The sequence below is a fragment of the Salvelinus fontinalis genome, chromosome 3 (genome assembly GCF_029448725.1).
Source record: "Salvelinus fontinalis isolate EN_2023a chromosome 3, ASM2944872v1, whole genome shotgun sequence".
NCBI classification, from domain to species: domain Eukaryota; kingdom Metazoa; phylum Chordata; class Actinopteri; order Salmoniformes; family Salmonidae; genus Salvelinus; species Salvelinus fontinalis.
The window spans coordinates 55158401-55181301 of NC_074667.1; the positions used below are offsets into that span (position 1 = coordinate 55158401).

General features: G+C 41.5%; 1 protein-coding gene across 7 annotated transcripts in view; it reads left to right on the top strand.

The window, feature by feature from the left end:
- LOC129851136 (neural cell adhesion molecule L1-like protein) overlaps window positions 1–15593 on the top strand; it is a 101589-nt gene extending 85996 nt beyond the window's left edge. For 6 of the 7 annotated variants that reach the window (XM_055917445.1, XM_055917449.1, XM_055917448.1 and 3 more), the window contains 3 exons: window positions 10157–10288; window positions 12881–12953; window positions 14238–15593. In XM_055917445.1, the coding sequence (XP_055773420.1) occupies window positions 10157–10288; window positions 12881–12953; window positions 14238–14445 (413 nt within the window). In that variant the 3' untranslated portion in view covers window positions 14446–15593. Of the gene's footprint in view, window positions 1–4986; window positions 6898–10156; window positions 10289–12880; window positions 12954–14237 lie in introns of those variants that run through there. The other variant, XM_055917451.1, reaches the window with a different exon arrangement.
- The last annotated feature ends 7308 nt before the right edge of the window (window positions 15594–22901 follow it).

The window sequence follows — 22901 nt, forward strand, 5'->3', positions numbered from 1 at the left end:
ATTCTAATGAAATCCTTGAGTAATATAGAACTAGAATAAGATGCAGAAGGCTTTAATTTCTCATCACAAACATTGAATGGTTATGTGTCTGAATAAATAATTGCTATAGCCTACCGCCATAGCGTATTCGCTCTTTCAAACTATCCGTGAGTTCTATTGGCTGCTGTATTTAACATTCACCAAAAAGATTTTGCGTCCCTCTTTGAATAGTCTATTGGTATAAGAAAAAAAAAAGTCCAGCAGGCTATTCTAGTCTAGCTTTTCCTGCATGGGACTCCAAGAGCTAAGGAGCGTTTGTTAAGGAGAGAGGCCAGCGGAGCACAGGTGCTTGGGTATTGTGCGAGAGACAGAGGCTATACGTTAGAAGCTTATAATGCATAACCCATCATATATTAGCTAAATATAAGGCTAGTACTGCATTGAATTTCTTACCTGAAAGAGGTAGGCTAGGACATATATATATAGGCTATATATCAATCTAGAACAGGATTGTCTATGTTGGATGCCATTTGAATGGTGTTAATGGAGAGAGAGGAAGACTGTGAGAGAGTGCTCACATGTGCACTGATTTAAAGCAATGATATTCAAGTGATAGGCTATTATAAAACTCTGCAGCTGCAAATTAAAAAACTACAAAACTTTACTGTTAGGCGGAGCAGCACAGGGGAACCCAAGAGCAGACTTAGACCAAGAAACAGGGATGAATGAACCAAGGTATTTATTGTAACACAGGGAGATATGGAGTGCAGATCTGGGGAAGCTCTTATGAGTGGTAGGAAACTAGATGAGGAGGCTGAGGTTGGAGTGAGCTGGGTTGGAACAGGGTAAACAGGTCCGGAGAGGAATCCAATGGAGTGTCACGCCCTGACCTTAGAGAGCTTTTTATGTCTCTATTTTGGTTTGGTCAGGGTGTGATTTGGGTGGGCATTCTATGTTCATTTTTCTATGTGTTGTATTTCTTTGTTTTGGCCGGGTATGGTTCTCAATCAGGGACAGCTGTCTATCGTTGTCTCTGATTGGGAACCATACTTAGGTAGCATTTTCCCACCTGTGTTTTGTGGGTAGTTATTTTCTGTTTAGTGTTTTCTGCACCTGACAGGACTGTTTCAGTTTCGTTTCTCACTTTGTTATTTTGTTCTTGTGTTCAGTGTTAATAAATATCATGAACACTTACGACGCTGCGCTTTGGTCCGATCCTTCTTCATGCAACGATGACCGTTACAGGAGTGGTGGTGTGGTGAATCCAGAACAGGGTAGCAGGTTGGTGAGATGTGGAACAGGAGACAGGAGCCAGAGTCAGAGCGGCAAAACAGCAATGAGAGGATAAACAGCGTCAGGCAGGGAAACAGACACAGCAGGGTAACAGGATCTTGAATAATCATAAATAGCTAGAATCATAAACTGACTGAGCAGAGATTACGATCTGGCAGAGTGGAAGTGGCAGGACTGAGTATTTGTAGAGATCTTGATTATGGAACGGGTTGCAGCTGGTGAGGATCCGCTCTGGCTCGAGCACACCTGTCTCCAACCACACAATCACAAACAAACAGAAAGGGAGGGAGAGAGAGAGAGAGTGTACTGGAGAAGTGGCTGCAGGTCAAGGAGACACCGGATGTCCACTAGGGGGTGTGGCAGGAGCAGATGTGACATTAACAATTAATAAACAAGGTGACCCCCGAAAGCCAGATGATTATGGGTACAGTAAATTACATACGGTCAGTAAGTTCATTCAGTCTTTATATTACTGTAGTATAGGCTATGCTGGAGCAAATGTAGGCCTACCTGTCACAAGAAAAAAAGTTACCATGATGAGATGATAGGTCTACATGCATTGTGAATTGCACTCCATACTGAGATGGGCTGTCTGTCCCCAACCTGAGTGTTGATGCATCATGCAAAGTCTGCAGAGAAGCCAGATTTAGACATTGCACATAATTTAATGGTTCAATTTCAAGCCATGCTGTTCATAAACATCATTTATAATATTTGACTGGTTCCTCTGTTATCAGTAAAAAAAAGAGAGTGGTTTTGGGAGGGAAAATCCTGGTAAATCTCGATACCCGGGTTTCCACCGTTCCCGCCATTCAACCCTAGAACTCAGTAATGTGTTGTATTGTATTTGCCCCAAAATTAACACTTTGTATTCAGGCGTCCTTCTTTTCAATCTGTCAATTAGGTTATTATTGTGGAGTAACTACAATGTCGTTGATCCATCCTCAGTTTTCTCCTATCACAGACATTAAACTCTGTAACTGCTCCAAAGTTACGATTGGCCTCATAGTGAAATCCCTGAGCGGTTTCCTTCCTCTCCAGCTACTAAGTTAGGAAGGACGTCTGTATCTTTGTAGTGACTGGGTGTATTGATAAACCATCCAAATTGTAATTAATAACTTCACCATGCTCAACAGGATATTCAATGTCTGCTTTTTTAAAGCATGCTACTTATTATTTGACTTAAGCAAATTTTTACTCCTGAACTTATTTAGGCTTGCATAATAGAGGGGTTCTTGAATACTTATTGACTCAAGACATTTCAGCTTTTCATTTTTTATTAATTTAAAACATTTAGAAAAACGTATTTCCACTTATGGAAATACTGTCACGCCCTGACCTTAGAGATCCTTATTTATTCTCTATGTTTGGTTAGGTCAGGGTGTGACTCGGGTGGGAGAATCTATGTTTTCTAATTCTTTGTTGTTTTTGCATAGTGTGGTTCCTAATCAGAGGCAGCTGTCTATCGTTGTCTCTGATTGGGGATCATATAATAGTTGTCATTTTCCGTTTGAGTTTTGTGGGGTGTTGTTTTCCGTTTAATGTCTGTGCCTGATGGAACTGTTCGCTTTCGTTTTTGTATTCGTTATGTTTGTTTGAGTGATTCTTGACAATAAAGATCATGAACACTTTCCACGCTGCGCTTTGGTCTCAATTCGACGACAGCCGCTACAAGTACGTTATGGGGTATTGTGTATAGGCCAGTAACAAAAATGTTATTTTTAATGCATTTTAAATTCAGGATGTAACACAACAAAATGTGGAAAATGTCAAGGGCTGTGAATACATTCTGTACATACAGTATAGATAGGGGTAAAGTGACTAATATAATATTGTTTTGAATATATACCCTGTAAACTCAGGAAAGACGGAGATGGCCCTGAGTTGTAATCTACTTAATTTACATGATTGGATCTCCCATCACATTTATGTAGGGAAACATTTTGCATCTTTTTCATGCTTATATTGCAGTTGGTGTCAGCACATGTTCTTGCTGTGCCATGCTGAAGTACATAAGGCTTTTAACTTATGCAATTGATAATAATGTATGCCCGTCAGGTGGGTATCCATCTTCTTGATGATACATTCACTGTGTGGTGTGGAAGCTAAAACCACTTTCCAAACATGTATCTACTTGGCAATGCTTTCCTTTTTTATCTTCCGTCTCCTCACCAGATTCCACAGTGGTATCCACTGTCAGTATGTAGATTTCTGTTTATGTGCAGTACAAAGCAACTTATGTAGTCTAACACTGATGTAAATCATCCCTACAGGTATATTCTCTGCGAAATAACTACATTGATTTATTTCTGCATGAGTCATCCATTAATTATTTGTATCAAATCCTTGGTGGATACTTGAGTAGTACTGTAGCTCTCGCATTCCATTTCTGACAACGACTATTCTTCTGATATCTGTTAGTATGATTTCTATAAGCTATACTGTATGCAGTTTCTTTAACATAGACTAGCTGTGAGTGCATGAATATGGATAAAGGGCTGATATACAGGTGGGAGGTGAATCTTGGAGACAGCAGCTCCTGGCCCAGTTGCCTGCATGGTTGACCAGGTCAAGCAGGCGTTTAGAAAACAAGTCTGATGTCAGAAACCATTAAGACACATATTTCACACAAATAAGGAACTAAGATGATGCAGATACTCCCCTCATCTGTGAATAATTACCCTTCTCTGTTGCGTGCCCTTGCCATCAGCGCTGAGCACTCTGATGCCTCTGTTCATTAGTAGACCAATACAGACTCCGCTGTTTTCAGACAAAGTTTGTGGGTTTCTCTGCAGTAACAATGGTAATGAGGATCCCGTTTATAAATTCATATGAATCCAGTCTCATTAGTGAATCTGTAAATTAATATTGACTTTTGTTCCAACAACATCAGGCTCAATGCCACACGTATTACAAACAGAGGGTTCAAATGAAGCTTTAGGTACAGTATACAGGAAGGCTACAGACGTGCATATGTTGTATATTGTAGTGTCAACAAAAGTTCAAATGATGACGTCTTTGTTTCATCAGAGGAAAAGTCCCTTCCTGTAGTATAAATCATTACCAATGATCACCTCTAACCACACATTAGACCTCATTTGCTAGTTGTTTGATGGTATTCATTGCTCAAGCCACGATTGTGCACCCCAATTAAAAGTCAGACATGCTTTTAAGTTATGTACCCAGTAGGTCTCTCAGGTCCTCTGGCACTGGCTGTTTAACTATCCCAAAGCCTAGGACCAAGAGGGATGGAGAGGATACCTTTAGTTATTATGCCCCCAGCCTCTGGAATAGCCTGCCAGAGAACCTGAGGTGGGCCGAAACTGTGGACATATTTAAAAGAGATCTTAAAACACATACGTTTTTTTTCCTTAGAGTGCTTTTAGTCATTCAGTTTCTGTCATTCTTTTGTTTGTTGTGTAGTAAGTATTTCAGCTTTGTTTTTATTGTTTTGTATTAGTTTTTTCCTGTGAAATACATTGCATTGCTTTCCTTGTCTGAAATGTGCGGTATAAATAAGGCTTGATTTTATTTAATTTGCTCTGTAGTAGTAACCACCCAGACTAGTTGTTATATGAGACATATCTGTAGACGAGAAATTAATATCAGTCCACTATACCCGTAGGTGTAGCGTACTAACATTTTTAGTAGACAGTAGCTCCCGCTCCCTGACTCAAACAATAGCCAATAATCTCCAGGTGTCTTCCTTTTCAGGCCAGTCTGCCTCGCCCTCACGTCCAAGCACTACAGTCTCCCACATGGCCAAGTTCCCCCGTTCCAAGATAGGTATTCATACAACCAATTGTGTTCAATATGGCAATGATAGCCATAGGTGAAAACCACAGGAGGCTGGTGAGGGGATGATGGCTCATAATAAATGATGAAATGGAGTGAATGGAATGGCATCAAGCACATGGAAACCATGTGTTTGATGTGTTTGATACCATTCAATTATTCCATTCCTACCATTACTATGAGCCCGTCCTCCCCAAGTAAGGTGCCACCAGCCACCTGTAGTGAAAACACTAAACTGTAGTGATACCATATGATAAAAATACTCTTCTCTATTTTGAGCTTAACTTCAATCAATAAAAACTAGCTTAAGCATTGATGTTGTGTAAGGGCTGTCTAATGCCTCCTCCTCGGATGAGGAGGAGGAGTAAGGTTCGGACCAAAACGCAGCGTTTAATGAAGACATAATGATTTATTTAAAGGCGAACACGAAAACACTTGGAAACTACAAAACAACAAAACGACGTAGACAGACCTGAACTTGGAACTTACATAAAAAGACTGGTGAGCAGCTCGTGACTGGAGGGCAGCTCGTGACTGAAGGGCAGCTCGTGACTGAAGGGCAGCTCGTGACTGAAGGGCAGCTCGTGACTGAAGGGCAGCTCGTGACTGAAGGGCAGCTCGTGACTGGAGGACAGCTCATGACTGGAGGGGTAGCTCATGACTGGAGGGGTAGCTCATGACTGAAGGGGTAGCTCTGGCTGCTCATGGCTGGTTGGCGTCTCTTGCTGCTCATGGCTGGCTGGCGGCTCTTGCTGCTCATGGCTGGCTGGCGGGTCTTGCTGCTCATGGCTGGCTGGCGGAAGGCTCTGGCTGCTCCTGTCTGGCGGACGGCTCTAGCGGCTCCTGTCTGGCGGACGGCTCTAGCGGCTCCTGTCTGGCGGACGGCTCTAGCGGCTCCTGTCTGGCAGATGGCTCTGAAGGCTCATGACAGACGGGCGGCTTTGAAGGCTCAGTACAGACGGGCGGCTTTGCAGGCTCAGTACAGACGGGCAGTTCATGCGGCGCTTGGCAGACGGACAGTTCAGACGCCGTTGGGCAGACGGGCAGTTCAGGCGCCGTTGGGCAGACGGGCAGTTCAGGCGCCGTTGGGCAGACGGGCAGTTCAGGCGCCGTTGGGCAGACGGGCAGTTCAGGCGCCGCTGGGCAGACGGCAGACTCTGGCCGGCTGAGGCGCACTGTAGGCCTGGTGCGTGGTGCCAGAACTGTAAGTACCGGGCTATGGACACGCACCTTCAGGCTAGTGCGGGGAGCAGCAACAGGACGCACAGGGCTCTGGAGGCGCACAGGAGGCTTAGTGCGTGGTGTAGGCACTGGTGGTAATGGGCAGGAGATACGCACCATAGGGCTAGTGCGTGGAGGAGGAACAGGGCTCTGGAGATGCACAGGAGGCTTAGTGCGTGGTGCCGGCACTGGTGGTACTGGGCTGAGGCGGGGACGTGGCGCCGGATATACCGGAACATGCAGGCGTACTGGCTCCCTTGAGCACTGAGCCTGCCCAACCTTACCTGGTTGTATGCTCCCCGTAGCCAGCCCAATGCGGGGAGGTGGAATAACCCGCACTGGGCTGTGTATGCAAACCGGGGACACCATGCGTAAGGCTGGTGCCATGTATGCCATGTATTCATGACATCTGGCTCAATACTCAATCTAGCCCTGCCTGTGCGGGGAGGCGGTATAACCCGCACTGGGCTATGCACACTTACAGGAGACACCGTGCGCTCTACCGCATAACACGGTGTCTGTCCGTACTCTCGCTCTCCACGGTAAGCTCGGGGAGTTGGCGCACGTCTCCTACCTGACTTCGCCACACTCCCTTGTAGCCCCCCCCCCCCCCCCCCAAGAAATGTTTGGGCTTGACTCACCGGTTTCCAGCCTCGCTTCCGTGCTGCCTCCCCATACCAACGCCTCTCGGCTTTAGCTGCCTCCAGCTCTTCACAAGGGCGACGATATTCTCCTGGCTGTGCCCATGGACCTTTTCCGTCCAATATTTCCTCCCATGTCCATGAATCCTGCAATCGCTGTTGCTTTCTCCCACGCCGCTTGGTCCATGGTTGGTGGGTGATTCTGTAACGGCTGTCTAATGCCTCCTCCTCGGATGAGGAGGAGGAGTAAGGGTCGGACAAAAATGCAGCGTTTAATGAAGACATAATGATTTATTTAAAGACGAACACGAAAACACTTGGAAACTACAAAACAACAAAACGACGTAGACAGACCTGAACTTGGAACTTACATAAAAAACACGAAGAACGCACGAACAGGAAAAGACTACATACACGAACGACAACGAAACAGTCCCGTGTGGTGCGACATACACAGATACGGAAGACAATCACCCACAAACAAACAATGTGAACAGCCTACCTTTATATGGTTCTCAATCAGAGGAAACGTCAAACACCTGTCCTTGATTGAGAACCATATAAGGCTAATACCAATGAACCTAAACATAGAAACACATAACATAGACTACCCACCCAGCTCACGTCCTGACCAACTAAACAAAGTAAAACAAAGCAAATAAGGTCAGGAACGTGACATGTTGAGTTAAAGTCCCGCAAACATCTCAACAAACTCATTGAGAGACAGTCCTGTTTTTTAAGGGGCGGCAGGTAGCCTAGTGGTTAGAGCGTTGGGACAGTAACTGAAAGGTTGCTAGATTGAATCCCTGAGCTGACAAGGTAAAAATCTGTTGTTCTGCCCCTGAACCAGGCAGTTAATCCACTGTTCCTATGCTGTCATTGTAAATAAGAATTTGTTCTTAACTGACTTGCCTACTTAAATAAATAATCTATTCCATACCTGAAGGTGTGAGTGTAGTTCAAACAGGACAAATATGTCTAATTGATTTGTTGGGCCAAAGTCCTCCTTTACACAGCAAGATATTGACCAAACCATCACCTGACATTTCCATTTAACCTTCAACTGAGTAAACAACAATAGTGCTGTTGGACAAGCAAATGTCCATACAGTAGCAACATTTGAGCTGGAGGAAATGTAGGCCTAGTCAGGCCGAGTGAGGAGGAGGAGCAGGAGGTGTGAGCTCTTACAGAGAGGGTGATATTTAGGGGAAACTGAGATAAGTGGATAAGTGGAAACTGTTGATAGCTGTAGATCAGAATATTTAAGTGTACTGGGCTCAGCTTTAAAAAATCTCTCTGACTTTGAAGAGCCATTTTGCAGGCGTTGTGGCAGGGCCAGGGCTGCGCTCCCTGCTGTGGCAACAGATGCTCTCTGCAGCCTTTAATACCAGGCTGAGCAGTGCAATGACAGACACGCCAAGCCCTGGGATATTTTTTGTCACTTAGAATAATCATACTAAGCAAATGATGGGAATTACCATAGTTACAGAGTCATACACCAGCTTTACCCATGGTGTGTCATTTGTGCTCACAGGGATGGGCAGCCCAGACACAGGTGTCCTTGTGTTCTGAATTATCACCTGAGCAAACACCTGAGCAGGAGACACAGTCGAAGATTTGCATGTTTGCCTGAGGGAGATGAAGGGGATTGTTTTCCGTTGACCGGTCGTACCAAAGCTGTGCAACCTTTCTTTTGAAACTTGCAATTTGAAGTGGTGCATTATTCCCCCCCCCCCCCCTCCCAGCTGCAGTGGTTCTTTGATTTCCTGGAGTGCCAGTCTTCAGAGACTTTATTAGTCTGTTATTGTCTAATGTATGCAGCACCGCTGTGTACATGAGTTAAGCTGCAGTGAGGCACAGGGACTTCTGCTCACCCCTGATATTTAACATTTCCATCAAAATGTATACTGTTGTAGAGAGAAGCACAATCTATGTGATTTGAAAGCGATAGCAATCAGTTGTATTAAGAAAATGAACACGCAAAGTCAATAAGCAGGGTTTTGCATTGTTCATTTCGTCTGAACGTTTCAATGGATACATACTGTCTTCAGATTTCCATTCAGCTTTGCTGGCTTTCCTTGGCTTTCCTTTTCCTTTGTCAATTTCATTAGAAGTGATTCAGGAAACGTGCCAGTTATTGATAAGCCTTCCTTCTATATCCTCCAGTAGTATTAAGCATGAGACACATATGTTAGGCTACATATACTGCACTGTATGTGCATAAGCAAATGGATTGACTTCATCAACAAGTCCCTGACCAGCTTTAGATCCATGTTTTTTGTGTGTGAATGTGATCTGTACTATCCTTAATCCTTTACTAACCCTGTTCTGCCATTTATCCCCTCTTCCTCCCTCATCTGTCTGTCAGTCCCAGCCCTGTTGAATATTAGTTCCTCAGTTAGTGACAACTTTGCAAACATCAGTTGAATTCCAGGAAACGAACAAACGGATTCAGAGTCTTAAGTTGCATATATGAACAACCGTAAGCACATTACTTCTCTGTCCATTTGTAGTATATTTTATAGCGATATACTTTTAAGGTGATTTTGAATGTATTGGTAACATCTGAGACATCTCCATACAGTACTACCGTTACATGCTAGAAATTGTGTCCTGTGTTATTTCATCGAACGCTCTGTAAATAACCCTTTAACCCTTCCCCCCTCATGAGTACTAACCCTCCCTGATTGTGCACCTAGGTAAAGGTAACTGGAATATCTCTGAGGCAGTTAACTCCTCTAAGACTTTCCACGTGATTGAGGGGCTGGAGCTTGGGACTGTGTACACTGTGCGCCTTATGACTAACAACTGGGTTGAATACTAGTATGTTCGAATATGTAATCAGGACCAGGGCTAAAGTGAGCAGGGATGCTATTGGAAAAGAATAAGAAGCTCTCCCACCCCCCAATCAAATCCCTACACACATAATCACCATAACCAATTGAAGTTTTATTAAGTATGCAGGTGCACCAATGTCCTTGAACATGTCTCAAGGTATCATGCATGGTTCTCTGTGTCAATAGGATTTTTTATATATTTTTTGTGACTTGGTGAAAGGAATTCCATTTGAACAGCCTCCTCAGTTGATTAATTAGACAAGGGGATTAGCTGTTTAATATTAATACGGGTACATTTCCACTGCATCCAATAGACTTTGTCGATGTAAACATTCAATCAAGTGTCCTCATGAAAGGCAGAGGCAAAGTGTTGTTGTTTCCTCTCCTCAGGTCTGGCAAGCATCCATGGAGGAATCTCTACCCAGGGCTGGTTCATCGGACTGATGTGTGTCGTGGCTCTCCTCACACTCTTCGTGTTAATCGCCTGCTTTGTCAACAGAAATAAAGGAGGGAAATATTCCGGTAGGTACTCAAACACACACACACACATTGCACCTTATGAATGCTAACTAATCACTGCACTAGGCATAATTATATTCCCATTTAGAGTCTTTATTACCAAAGAGAAATGATCACTCTGGACACCATTATAGACATATTTAAGCTGATATATTATTAGCAGTAGAAATATACATCACACCACTGTTCAACATTTCAATGCTGATATTTACAGTATAATGGGAAATTCAATTAATGGGAGCATATGCATTTATATTTATAACATTTAAATAAATACAGCATATTTGAAATATCCTCTACTGCCTCAGAAACCCGGATCCGGGAGCACCCCCCACCCCCCACACACTGTTTAGCATAGCTAGCATAGCTTCACAAGTAGATAGTAGCATCTAAATATCATTAAATCACAAGTCCAAGACACCAGATGAAAGATACAGATCTTGTGAATAAAGCCACCATTTCAGATTTTTAAAATGTTTTACAGGGAAGACACAATATGTAAAGATGTAAATCTATTAGCTAAAAACACATTAGCATAATCCACCATCTTTTATTTGTCCACCAACACCAGTAGCTATCACCAATTCGGCTAAACTAAGATATTTATAGCCCCTAACCAAGAAAAAAACTCATCAGATGACAGTCTGATAACATATTTATGGTATGGGATAGGTTTTGTTAGAAAAATGTGCATATTTCAGGTAGCTGCCATAGGTTACAATTGCACCCACCGTCACAAATGGACTAGAATAATTACAATGAGCAACGTGTTTACCTAACTACTAATCATCAAACATTTCGTAAAAATACACAGCATACACTAATCGAAAGACACAGATCCTGTGAATACAGACAATATTTCAGATTTTCTAAGTGTCTTACAGCGAAAACACAATAAATCGTTATATTAGCATAGCACATAGCACATAGCAGCCCAGCATTGATTCTAGCCAAAGTGAGCGATAAAAGTCAACATCGCCAAAAGATATTAATTTTTTCACTAACCTTCTCAGAATTCTTCCGATGACACTCCTGTAACATCATTTTACAATATACATATACAGTTTGTTCGAAAAGGTGCATATTTAGCCATACAAAACCGTGGTTACACAATGAAAATAGTAGCAAAACAAGCCTGAAAATGTCGGTCGCCATCTTTCAGAGTGATCTAGTTTAATTAATAGCTAATCATATACTTGACTAAAAAATACAGGGTTTACAGGAATCGAAAGACAAATTAGTTCTTAATGCAACCGCTGATTTACATTTTTAAAATTATCCTTACTTTTCAATACAGGGTTCGCCAAGTGAAGCTATACCAAACAAAATGGCGAAATATGCGTTTAAAATATTTCGACAGAAACACGATTTATCATATTAAATATTGCTTACTTTGAGCTGTTCTTCCATCAGATTCTTGGGCAATGTATCCTTTCTATGTTATAAACGTCTTTTGGTCGATAGATGTCCTCTGTCCTTCGAAATGTCCACCACCAACGACCGACACCCCAAAACGTGTCCAAAGTTTCAGAGTGCACAACAAATAAATTCCTCAAAATCGCACTAAACGGATATAAATTGCTATAAAACGGTTCAAATTAACTACATTATGATGTTTTTAACACCTAAAACGAGTAAAAACATGACCGGAGAAATATTGCTGGTTAGAAAACGATTTGGAACGAGGCAGGTCCGATGCCCTTCACGCTTCAGGCGCACGACGAGAAAGGGCGGTCTCTATACATTTTGGTCTTTTATACTGGCTGTGAATATCCCATCGATTCCATTGAAAGCGTGATGACGTACAGACACCCAGAGGAAGACGTAGGCAGTGTCGGTTTCTTCATAGCATTCACTGTCGCCTTAAAAACAGACCCCAGATCAGAGGTAAAAAAATTTGAAATCTGAACCCTGTCATGAAAAGTGCTGTAGAAATTGTTCTGTACCACTCAGAGACAAAATTTCAACTTCTATAGAAACTAGAAGGTGTTTTCTATCCAATAATAACAATAATATGCATATTGTACGATCAAGAATTTAGCACGAGGCAGTTTAATTTGGAGACACAAATATGCTAATGCGGAACAGCACCCCCTATAGTTCCAAGAAGTTAAGCAGCATTTGAATAACAAAACATAGAATGCACAGAATACACAGAAGATATGTAAACGTTATGGTCACATGCCAGGGGTGGGGATCTTAATGCCAGTCCTGTCTGTGGGGGATAGGGGGTCATTTACAGTACCTTTCATCTTTATGCACTTATTGAGCGCCAGGTTCAGCTCAGCTAATCTCCTATCATATCAGAAAGACAGTCTAAATCCCAGGGCTTTGTTCTGTGTTGTATTCATTAAACACTACCTCCTGCACTTTCACTGATAGTTAGCTTTCCCTTTTGAAATTAGGTTTCAGTTGTTACTCATATTGTAAATGTTGCTGACATCAAGCACTAAGTATGTTGTACACAGGAATGTGTGAGAACTTGTAAGGCGTTTTAGCAGAACATTACTTTGTCTTTAACATGGTATAAAGTTGTTTATTGAATGTTGTACTGTACTCAAGGTACCCTAAACATTGATCTTTCTCTCCGAGCAGTAAAGGAGAAAGAGGATCTTCACCCAGACCTAGAATCCCAGGGTATCCATGATGACACCTTCTGTGAATACAGGTAATCATACCACCAACCGCCATTGTATCAATAATTCAGACATCAGCTCATATATTAACTTTGTTTTGAATTGTATCACATTGTATAATTCTATCTCTGCATTTCTCCTGATTTAAAAAGAAAACACTACATGCATGAGCTTAACACAGACCTTCACAGACATCCCTGTTCAAGACATGTGATGGGCTGAGTAACATGTATTCTAAACGTGATGTGGTGAACAGCAACAAATACCCCCGTTGTTGTTTACACATCAGTGATGTTGATGTGGTATCACCCTATACTGTGCATTGTTATTAGGTAGATGTGTCGTGGTAGAGCTCAGGTCATTAGCTGTAACAGCCTCATTGTTCAGATGTTACTATTTGTTTCTGAATGGAACTCAATGAAGGAAGGCTGCCTGGCCACATCACAACCCAGCAGGAGGCTAAAACCAATCTGTGTAATTGAATGCAGCTCATCTCCGGGGCAGTAAAATCTGTGCTCAATTCATTAATCCTCCACTGGTCCGATTCAGATCACACTCACAGAGTGCAACTCAGAGACCCACACTTCACTCCAATCAGTAGTCTTACACTCAGAACCTAACTTGAAGTTATGAATCAGAAGTAGCCTAGACATCTTTCATCATTTGGTCACAGTAAAGTTGTGAAGTAGAGTGTTGCGTCTGGTCCCTAAAATATATGGCCCCCAATGTCAGACCATGGGAAAGCACATTGTTATTGTATTTTTACTCCAAAATCAAAAAATGCTCAGATCCCTGAAGCACCTGACTTCACCATCATTTCCCATGTAGGACCATCATGATGCCAATCCAAACCATTAGTCTACACAATGAAGCCTTTATGTGATCACTCTCTTGTTTAATAATTCAATGAAAACTACAGCCTGAGCATCTGTCCCCATACAGACAGGGTTACAATGCACCTTGTGACTGCAGCATGTGCACGGTCAACATCTGCATCAGCCTGACAGCCAAATCAATACCCCATCTTCTTTTAATTTTCCCATTCATCGTCACATACATTGATATACTGTACATGTAGGGTTTAAGTACACTTGACAGGAGTGCCCTTTACTAGTGCACATATCTGATCATTTTTCATCCGTCTGTCAGTCAGAGGTAAACATTGCTGCCAATCACCGAAGCTCTTCATTTAAGCTCTTTGCATTCAAACCCGCCTGTGTCCCTGTTCTTACCAATAAAGCCCATAGAGTTAAGCCATGAGTGAAATTAGGTGGTTTTGAAATCCCCTGTCTTTGTGCCGTCATGTTGTGACACAGTGACAATGATGAGAAGCCACTGAAGGGCAGCCAGCACTCTCTGAGCGGACAGATCAAAGCAGAGGACAGTGGGGACAGCCTGGTGGACTATGGGGATGAGGACATCCAGTTCAACGAGGATGGCTCCTTTATCGGCGAGTACGCAGGTCGCAAAGAAAAGAAGGTGTCCATGGAAGTCAAAGGAACCACCAATCAGAGCACAGCGTGAGAGCATTGAACACGGTCCATCATCCATCCTTAGAACAACACTTTCATTAGACTGGTGGAGGGGAGGGGACATAAAGGAAGTAGATGACATAATCCGTACCAATCACAACACTTTCATTAGACTGGTGGAGGGGAGGGGACATAAAGGAAGTAGATGACATAATCCGTACCAATCACAACACTTTCATTAGACTGGTGGAGGGGAGGGGACATAAAGGAAGTAGATGACATAATCTGTACCAATCACAATCCAATGTCAAATGTTATGTGTCATTGTCAGCTGCACTGCCATCTTCATTTTATAAAGCTGTTTGTTTAATCAAACTGTAACAGAATGCATAATTTCCAAATGTGTATATATTATTGTATGTGGGAGTGTTTTATATTACTGCAAATCAGTGAAAACCTTTGAGGCTTTTTGCATTTTTTTGTCAAATGCAACAACTGTTTGAAATCAATTCAAATGTAAAAAGGAAGAAAAATAAATCTCCAGTCCACATTGATCCTTGTCTTATACTACCAGATCTCTCATGCCCAGTCATCATTTAGCAAACTACATATGTATGTGAGCAGATGATGTCAGCCTGTTTCAGTTGAAGCAAATATTGGCATTTTATATTTGAAATGCATTCATTAAATATGATTTAATATGTGTACAAAGGTTGTTCATCAACTTATTTCCTGGTTTTATACATGACAAAATAACAATACAAACGGATGCCTCAGTTATATCACATGAAATGCCAAAAGATCTAAGGCTAGGGCTCTGAGAACTCTCAGTTGATAACAGGAAAGTACTTCTGTTGTTTCCACAGTGAGGTTATGATTCAGTGGTTTTATGTGCTCATGCAGACAATTATCAACCGAGTTACCACTCTATTCTAGCTCATCAAAATACCAATTAAAGCATTAATGTTGTTCCCATGTTCTTAGAACAGCCTTGCTCATTACAACTTGCATGTCATTGTAGACAATGCCATTCAACTCCAAAAAAGTAATCATAGTAAGCCTGTTTGAAAGTTAACCTAAATGTTACCATGATGAACGCCTTCGATTGCATCTTTGTACAAATACATCAAATATAGCTATTGTATGTTAAAGAATGTTTGTGGATGTTTTGATGTTATTAAATTGTTTAACTTTTTATTACCATTGGCTATAGACTGACTGTCCGTCTTTAAACTGCATACAGAAAGAATACTTCAACATAAATATACATGATTGGTGCTTTGGGGTTTGTAAGGAACGCTGCTTCTGCAGAAAGCTCTGGAATGTCATTACAACATGCCATATTGTGAAATTATTAAATCCACTCCTTAGCTAGCAATCTAACTAGAAGAATAAGGAGACAGTAGTTTAAATCGCGAACCATATACTAAGCTATATGGAAGTCATACCAAGGATTATTTAGCTATTTGATTTAGAATTTTAAGACCTCTTGAAGTATCAAAAATATATGTAAAAAAATGTTTGGATGAAAAAATATTTTTGGTGTTACTGCTATGAGCCCATCGAAACGGTTTGGATGCTACAGACTGAAATTGGTACATGGGCTCTAGCGTCTTCAGACGAGTCTCCTGACACTTGTGGTGGTCATAGAGCAAAAGGCGACATAGGTGGGTGAGGTGAGAAACATCCAATGTAAAAAAACAGATATCTCTAGCTTAATCTGACAGATTTTTGTATTATGCTAAATACATTTCCACGCGGGCGCGGACATTGACCTTAGGGGGCTAACAGAGGGTTAGGAGTGCTGCCCAAAACAATAAAAGCATCTAGCTGTCTAATAACTGTAGAATGGTGGGGTGGGAAATGTATATCTGAAAAGGTGTCACTTCAAGTTCTGTCTCCAAGGTTGTTAACAGGTTTTTTTAAACAACTTGTGCCTCAGGAGATGAACATGGGAAATCAAAGGGGTGGTCTCAGCCAGTGGATAAAGGAACAAGGCTATAATCACATGAGATAAGCAGATAGCAGAGAGCGGGCCCTAGTTACTCAGGTCATAATGAACTGGCCTGTTTCTGTTTGACTGAGCTTTACAAGTCACAATCCCTCCTGTGTGTATGACCACGTGTGTTCTTTAGGACTCAGCAGGCAAATGTTGATGAAACAGCAAGTTTTTAGCCATGAATAACCCACTCCATTGTGCTCCCTTACCTCTAGTGTAATGTAATTGACTGTCAGGAATATGACTGAGCCCCTGTGCTTGTGTTGCTGAAGCTACTGAGGAATGAATGTAGGAGAGGAGAGGTCAATGACTCGGAGCACAAGCTGGACCTTTAAGAGCCCCAGAGAGCATTTTCTAACAAAACCCTCCCACATTGTTTCATCTAATTCACCAGAAAAGTAATAAATAAAACTCGGGTCAACGTCAACATTTGCCTAGAAGGCCCAGCACAGGAACAAATGGCTGGATTAAGTGGAGAGGAAAAATGGTCTCTCCCACAATATAAATCCTTTCCTGTGTCACCAGTTCTAGGTTGTTTCAGATATCCAGGTTGCAGCCTGCAGAGGAACTGTACTATAGATGTGATTATCACCTCTTCGGGGAGCACGTTAAATCCTTAATGTTGGAATTGACTAATGTTTTTGCTGATATACTGGCATTGTCATTATGAGGCCAATTTGTGGAAATAATTGAGAACATTATGTAACTTTTATACTTTGTTTCAGTTTCATTATATCTCTTCAAGCACATTGGAACAATTTGGAAACAGTAGAAAAGAGCAATGTCTGCCAGGGAAGGAGAAAACCTTTTCATCCATTTTGCACGGTCATGGTTTAAATTGTCTTCGGGACTTGAAAGGACTGAAAGATGTTAAATGAAATTACACATATTTTGTTGCTTCATTATTTCCATTTACTTAAATGTAATGTGTTGTTAGAATTGAAGACAGAAACATAATATGTGCCTAACAGGTTGATTTCCAAAGTGAGTCCCTGTATTACATTTTTTTTTGTATTTTAATTTAACCTTTATTTAACTAGGCAAGTCAGTTAAGAACAAATTCTTATTTACAATGACGGCCTACCCCGGCCAAACCAGGACGGCGCTGGGCCAATTGTGCGCCACCCTATGGGACTCCCAATCACGGCCAGATGTGATGCAGCCTATCATGTCAGTATTTTCTGCAAGTTAAATGACCTCTCTCTCACTCTGTCTTAGCAAGAGTCAGTTACAGCCCATATTCATATAAAGTAAGGAAATCCTGCATTACAAGTGCTGTGAGCTCTAAAGAGGTGATTCATTACCAAAAATGGTAATTCCTAGGCAGGCCTGTGACTCACTCAAAGCTCTGATGCAGCTGGGGCATCTAAGGGAATGATCTCAACATATCGCACTCATGCTGCAAAGGAATTGGTCCCCAGGTCTCATGGAGCTGTTAGCAACTCACTTTGTATGAGTCCTTCATTCATCAACAAAATTTTCCCTGTGAGCAGCAACAACAACACAAAATATAGAGCAAAACTTTTATTCCCTGGCCTATTTTTTGCATAAATCCTGCTGCAGGCACTGCTGGACATTTCAGGAAACACATTATGAACAGGAGGCGGTTAGAGCTTGCCCCAGTCTGTTCTGTTACTCTGCTCTTCTGAATGATATGTAGAAATATATGATTATATATGACCCTATGTGGCTTAGTGGGTAAAGAAAGGTGCTTGCAATGTCAGGGTTGTGGGTTTGTTTCCCGCCAAATGAAAATGTATGGACATACTACTACTATAAGTTGCATTGGATAAAACCGCCTGCTAAATAGTATATTATTGATGTATACTGTCATCACACTTACAGTATGTACTGCAATATCATAAATCAACCTTTTTGGCCTATGGCTGGATTTACAGTGTCTAAATAAGTCGACATCCCCTTGGAATTCTTCACATTTTATTGTGTTACAAAGTGGGATTAAAATTGATTTAATTTCAATGTATTTTTTTGTCAACAATCTAATCAAAATCCCCCCCTGCCCCAAAAAAGAAATGTCCTCTCACTGTCAACTGTGTTTATTTTCAGCAAACTTAACATGTGTAAATATTTGTATGAACATAACAAGATTTAACAACTGAGACATAAATTGAACAAGTTCCACAGACATGTGACTAACAGAAATTGAATAATGTGTCCCTGAACAAAGGGGGGGGTCAAAATCAAAAGTAACAGTCAGTATCTGGTGTGGCCACCAGCTGCATTAACTACTGCTCTGCACCTCCTCCTCATGGACTGCACCAGATTTGCCAGTTCTTGCTGTGAGATGTTACCCCAGTCTTCCACCAAGGCACCTGCAAGTTCCCGGACATTTCTGTGGGGAATGGCCCTAACCCTCACCCTCCGATCTGACAGGTCCCAGACGTGCTCAATGGGATTGAGATCCGGGCTCTTTGCTGGCCATGGCAGAATACTGACATTCCTGTCTTGCAGGAAATCACGCACAGAACGAGCAGGAGGGCTGGTGGCATTGTCATGCTGGAGGGTTATGTCAGGACGAGACTGCAGGAAGGGTACCACATGAGGGAGGAGGATATCTTCCCTGTAACGCACAGCGTTGAGATTGCCTGCAATGACAACAAGCTCAGTCCGATGATGCTGTGACACACTGCCCCAGACAATGACGGATTCTCCACCTCCAAATCGATCCCGCTCCAAACTACAGGCCTCGGTGTAACGCTCATTCCTTCGACGATAAACGCAAATCCGACCATCACCCATGGTGAGACAAAACCACAACTTTTCAGTGAAGAGCACTTTTTGCCAGTCCTGTCTGGTCGAGCGGCGGTGGGTTTGTGCCCTTAGGCGACGTTGTTGCTGGTGATGTCTGGTGAGGACCTTTCTTACAACAGGCCTACAAGCCCTCAGTCCAGCCTCTCTCAGCCTATTGTGGACAGTCTGAGCACTGATGGAGAGATTATGCGTTCCTGGTGTAACTCGAGCAGTTGTTGTTGCTATCCTGTACCTTTCCCGCAGGTGTGACTTTCAGATGTACCGATCCTGTGCAGGTGTTGTTACACATGGTCTGCCACTGCGAGGGTGATCAGCTGTCCATCCTGTCTCCCTGTAGCACTGTCTTAGGTGTCTCACAGTACGGACATTGAAATTTAATGCCGTGGCCATATCTGCAGTCCTCAACCCTCCTTGCAGCATGCCTAAGGCACGTTCACGCAGATGAGCAGGGACCCTGGGCATCTTTCTTTTGGTGTTTTTCAGAGTCAGTAGAAAGGCCTCTTAAGTGTTCTGGGACGTTTCTTTTTTTGCCGAGTTTATAGTTTATAAATATATATACATATATTTAAATGTTCTTTTCAGTTTGACATAATGGAATATTTTGTGTAGACCAATGACAAAAAATTCTGTCATTGATCTACACAAAATGTACACCATACACCTTATACACCTTAGCCAAATACATTTTGTCACGCCCTGACCTTACAGATCCTTTTTATGTCTCTATTTTGGTTTGGTCAGGGCGTGAGTTGGGTTGGGCATTCTATGTTTTGTGTTTCTATGATTTTCTATTTCTATGTTTTGGCCGGGTATGATTCTCAATCAGGGACAGCTGTCTATCGTTGTCTCTAATTGGAAACCATACTTAGGTAGCTCTTTTTTCCACCTGTGTTTGTGGGAAGTTGACTTTTGTTTAGGGCACATAGCTTGTATCTTCACGGTTAGTTTTTGTAGTGTTTATTGTTTTGTTCGGCGTCTTTTCAATTAACCTGTCTGGCACCGGCGATCCGCTAGCGGAACTCCTCCCACATTCCACTGAAAAGGCAGAGCGTGAAATTCAAAATATATTTTTTAGAAATATTTAACTTTCACACATTAACAAGTCCAATACAGCAAATGAAAGATACACATCTTGTGAATCCAGTCAACATGTCCGATTTTAAAAATGTTTTACAGCGAAAACACCACATATTTATGTTAGCTCACCACCAAATACAAAAAAGGACATACATTTTTCACAGCACAGGTAGCATGCACAAAGCCAACCTAACTAACCAAGAACCAACCAAACTAACTAAGAAACAACTTCATCAGATGACAGTCTTATAACATGTTATACAATAAATCTATGTTTTGTTCGAAAAATGTGCATATTTGAGGTATAAATCAGTTTTACATTGCAGCTACCATCACAGCTACCGTCACAAATAGAACCGAAGCAGCCAGAGTAATTACAGACACCAACGTCAAATACCTAAATACTCATCATAAAACATTTCTGAAAAAGTACAGCAAATTAAAGACAAACATCTTGTGAATCCAGCCAATATTTCAGATTTTTTAAGTGTTTTACAGCGAAACACAATATAGCATTATATTAGCTTACTACAATAGCCTACCACACTACCGCATTCATTCATCAAGGCACGTTAGCGATAGCAATAGGCACGTTAGCGATAGGGCATAAACCAGTAAAATATATTAATTTTCACTAACTTTCATAAACCTTCATCAGATGACAGTCCTATAACATCAGGTTATACATACACTTATGTTTTGTTCGAAAATGTGCATATTTAGAGCTGAAATCAGTGGTTATACATTGTGCTAACGTAGCATCTTTTTCCCAGAATGTGCAGATATTTTTATGACACTCAACTATTCTGACCAAATAACTATTCATAAACGTTACTAGAAAATACATGTTGTATAGGAAATGATAGATACACTAGTTCTTAATGTAATCACCGTGTTAGAATTCTAAAAAATAACTTCATTACGACATCCAGCTTAGTTATAGCGAGAGAGTACCCAAAATCTGGGCGCAAACGACTATTTCACATGTTCGACAGATATATGAAATAGCATCATAAAATGGGTCCTACTTTTGACGATCTTCCATCAGAATGTTGTACAAGGGGTCCTTTGTCGGGAATAATCGTTGTTTGGATTTAGAATGTTCTCTTCTCCAGTCAATTAGCACGGAAAGCTAGCAAAGTGGCGCGAAGCTCTCCTTCCTGAACAAACGCAGACAAAGCAACACGCCTAACGTCCCGAAAAAAATTCAGTAATCTAATAAAACTATATTGAAAAAACATACTTTACGATGATATTGTCACATGTATCAAATAAAATCAAAGCCGGAGATATTAGTCGTCTATAACGACAGCTTATCAGAAGGCAAAACCAGGTCCCTTCACGCGCTCTCCAGAAAACAGGAAACTGGTGACACGTCATACAAAGAGCTTTTATTCGACCCCAGATCAAGTTACACACTCCATTTCTTCTCTCACTGCCTGTCGACATCTAGTGGAAGACGTATGAAGTGCATCTATACTAATAAATATCAAGGACATTTATAGGCAGGCCCTAGAACAGAGCATCGATTTCAGATTTTCCACTTCCTGTCAGGAAGTTTGCTGCAAAATGAGTTTTGTTTAACTCACAGATATAATTCAAACGATTTTAGAAACTAGAGAGTGTTTTCTATCCAATAGTAATAATAATATACATATTGTACGAGCAAGAATTGAGTACGAGGCCGTTTAAACTATGATTTGTACCTGAAATATGCACATTTTTCTAACAAAACATATGCCATACAATAAATATGTTATCAGACTGTCATCTGATGAAGTTGTTTCTTGGTTAGTGGCTATTTATATCTTTATTTTGTCGAAATTGTGATAGCTACCTATGCAGGAAAAAAATGGTGGAAAAAAAGTTGTGTCTTTTGCTATCGTGGTTAGCTAATAGATTTACATATTGTGTCTTCCCTGTAAAACATTTAAAAAATCAGAAATGATGGCTGGATTCACAAGATGTGTATCTTTCATCTGGTGTCATGGACTTGTGATTTAATGATATTTAGATGCTTGTATTTACTTGTGACGCTATGCTAGGCTATGCTAGTCAGCTTTTTTACTGACGGGGGTGCTCCCGGATCCGGGATTGTGATGAAGTAGAAGTTAAGTCAGTTAGGATCACCACTTCATTTTTAGAATGTGAAATGTCAGAATAATAGTAGAGAGAATGATTTATTTCAGCTTTTTTTTATTTCATCACATTCCCAGTGGGTCAGAAGTTTACATACACTCAATTAGTATTTGGTAGCATTGCCTTTAAATTGTTTAACTTGGGTCAGACATGTCAGGTAGCCTTCCACAAGCTTGCCACAATAAGTTAGGAGGAATGGGCCAAAATTCACCCGACAGAGCTGGTGTAACTGAGTCAGGTTTGTAGGCCTCCTTGCTCGCACACGCTTTTTCAGTTCTAACCACAAATGTTCTATAGGATTGAGGTCAGAGCTTTGTGATGGCCACTCCAATACCTTGACTTTTGTTGTCCTTAAGCCATTTTGGAAGTATGCTTGGGGTCATTGTCCATTTGGAAGACCCAATTGCGACCAAGCTTTAACTTCCTGACTGATGTCTTGAGATGTTGCTTCAATATATCCACATACTTTTCCTGCCTCATGATGCCATCTATTTTGTGAAGTGCACCAGTCCATCCTGCAG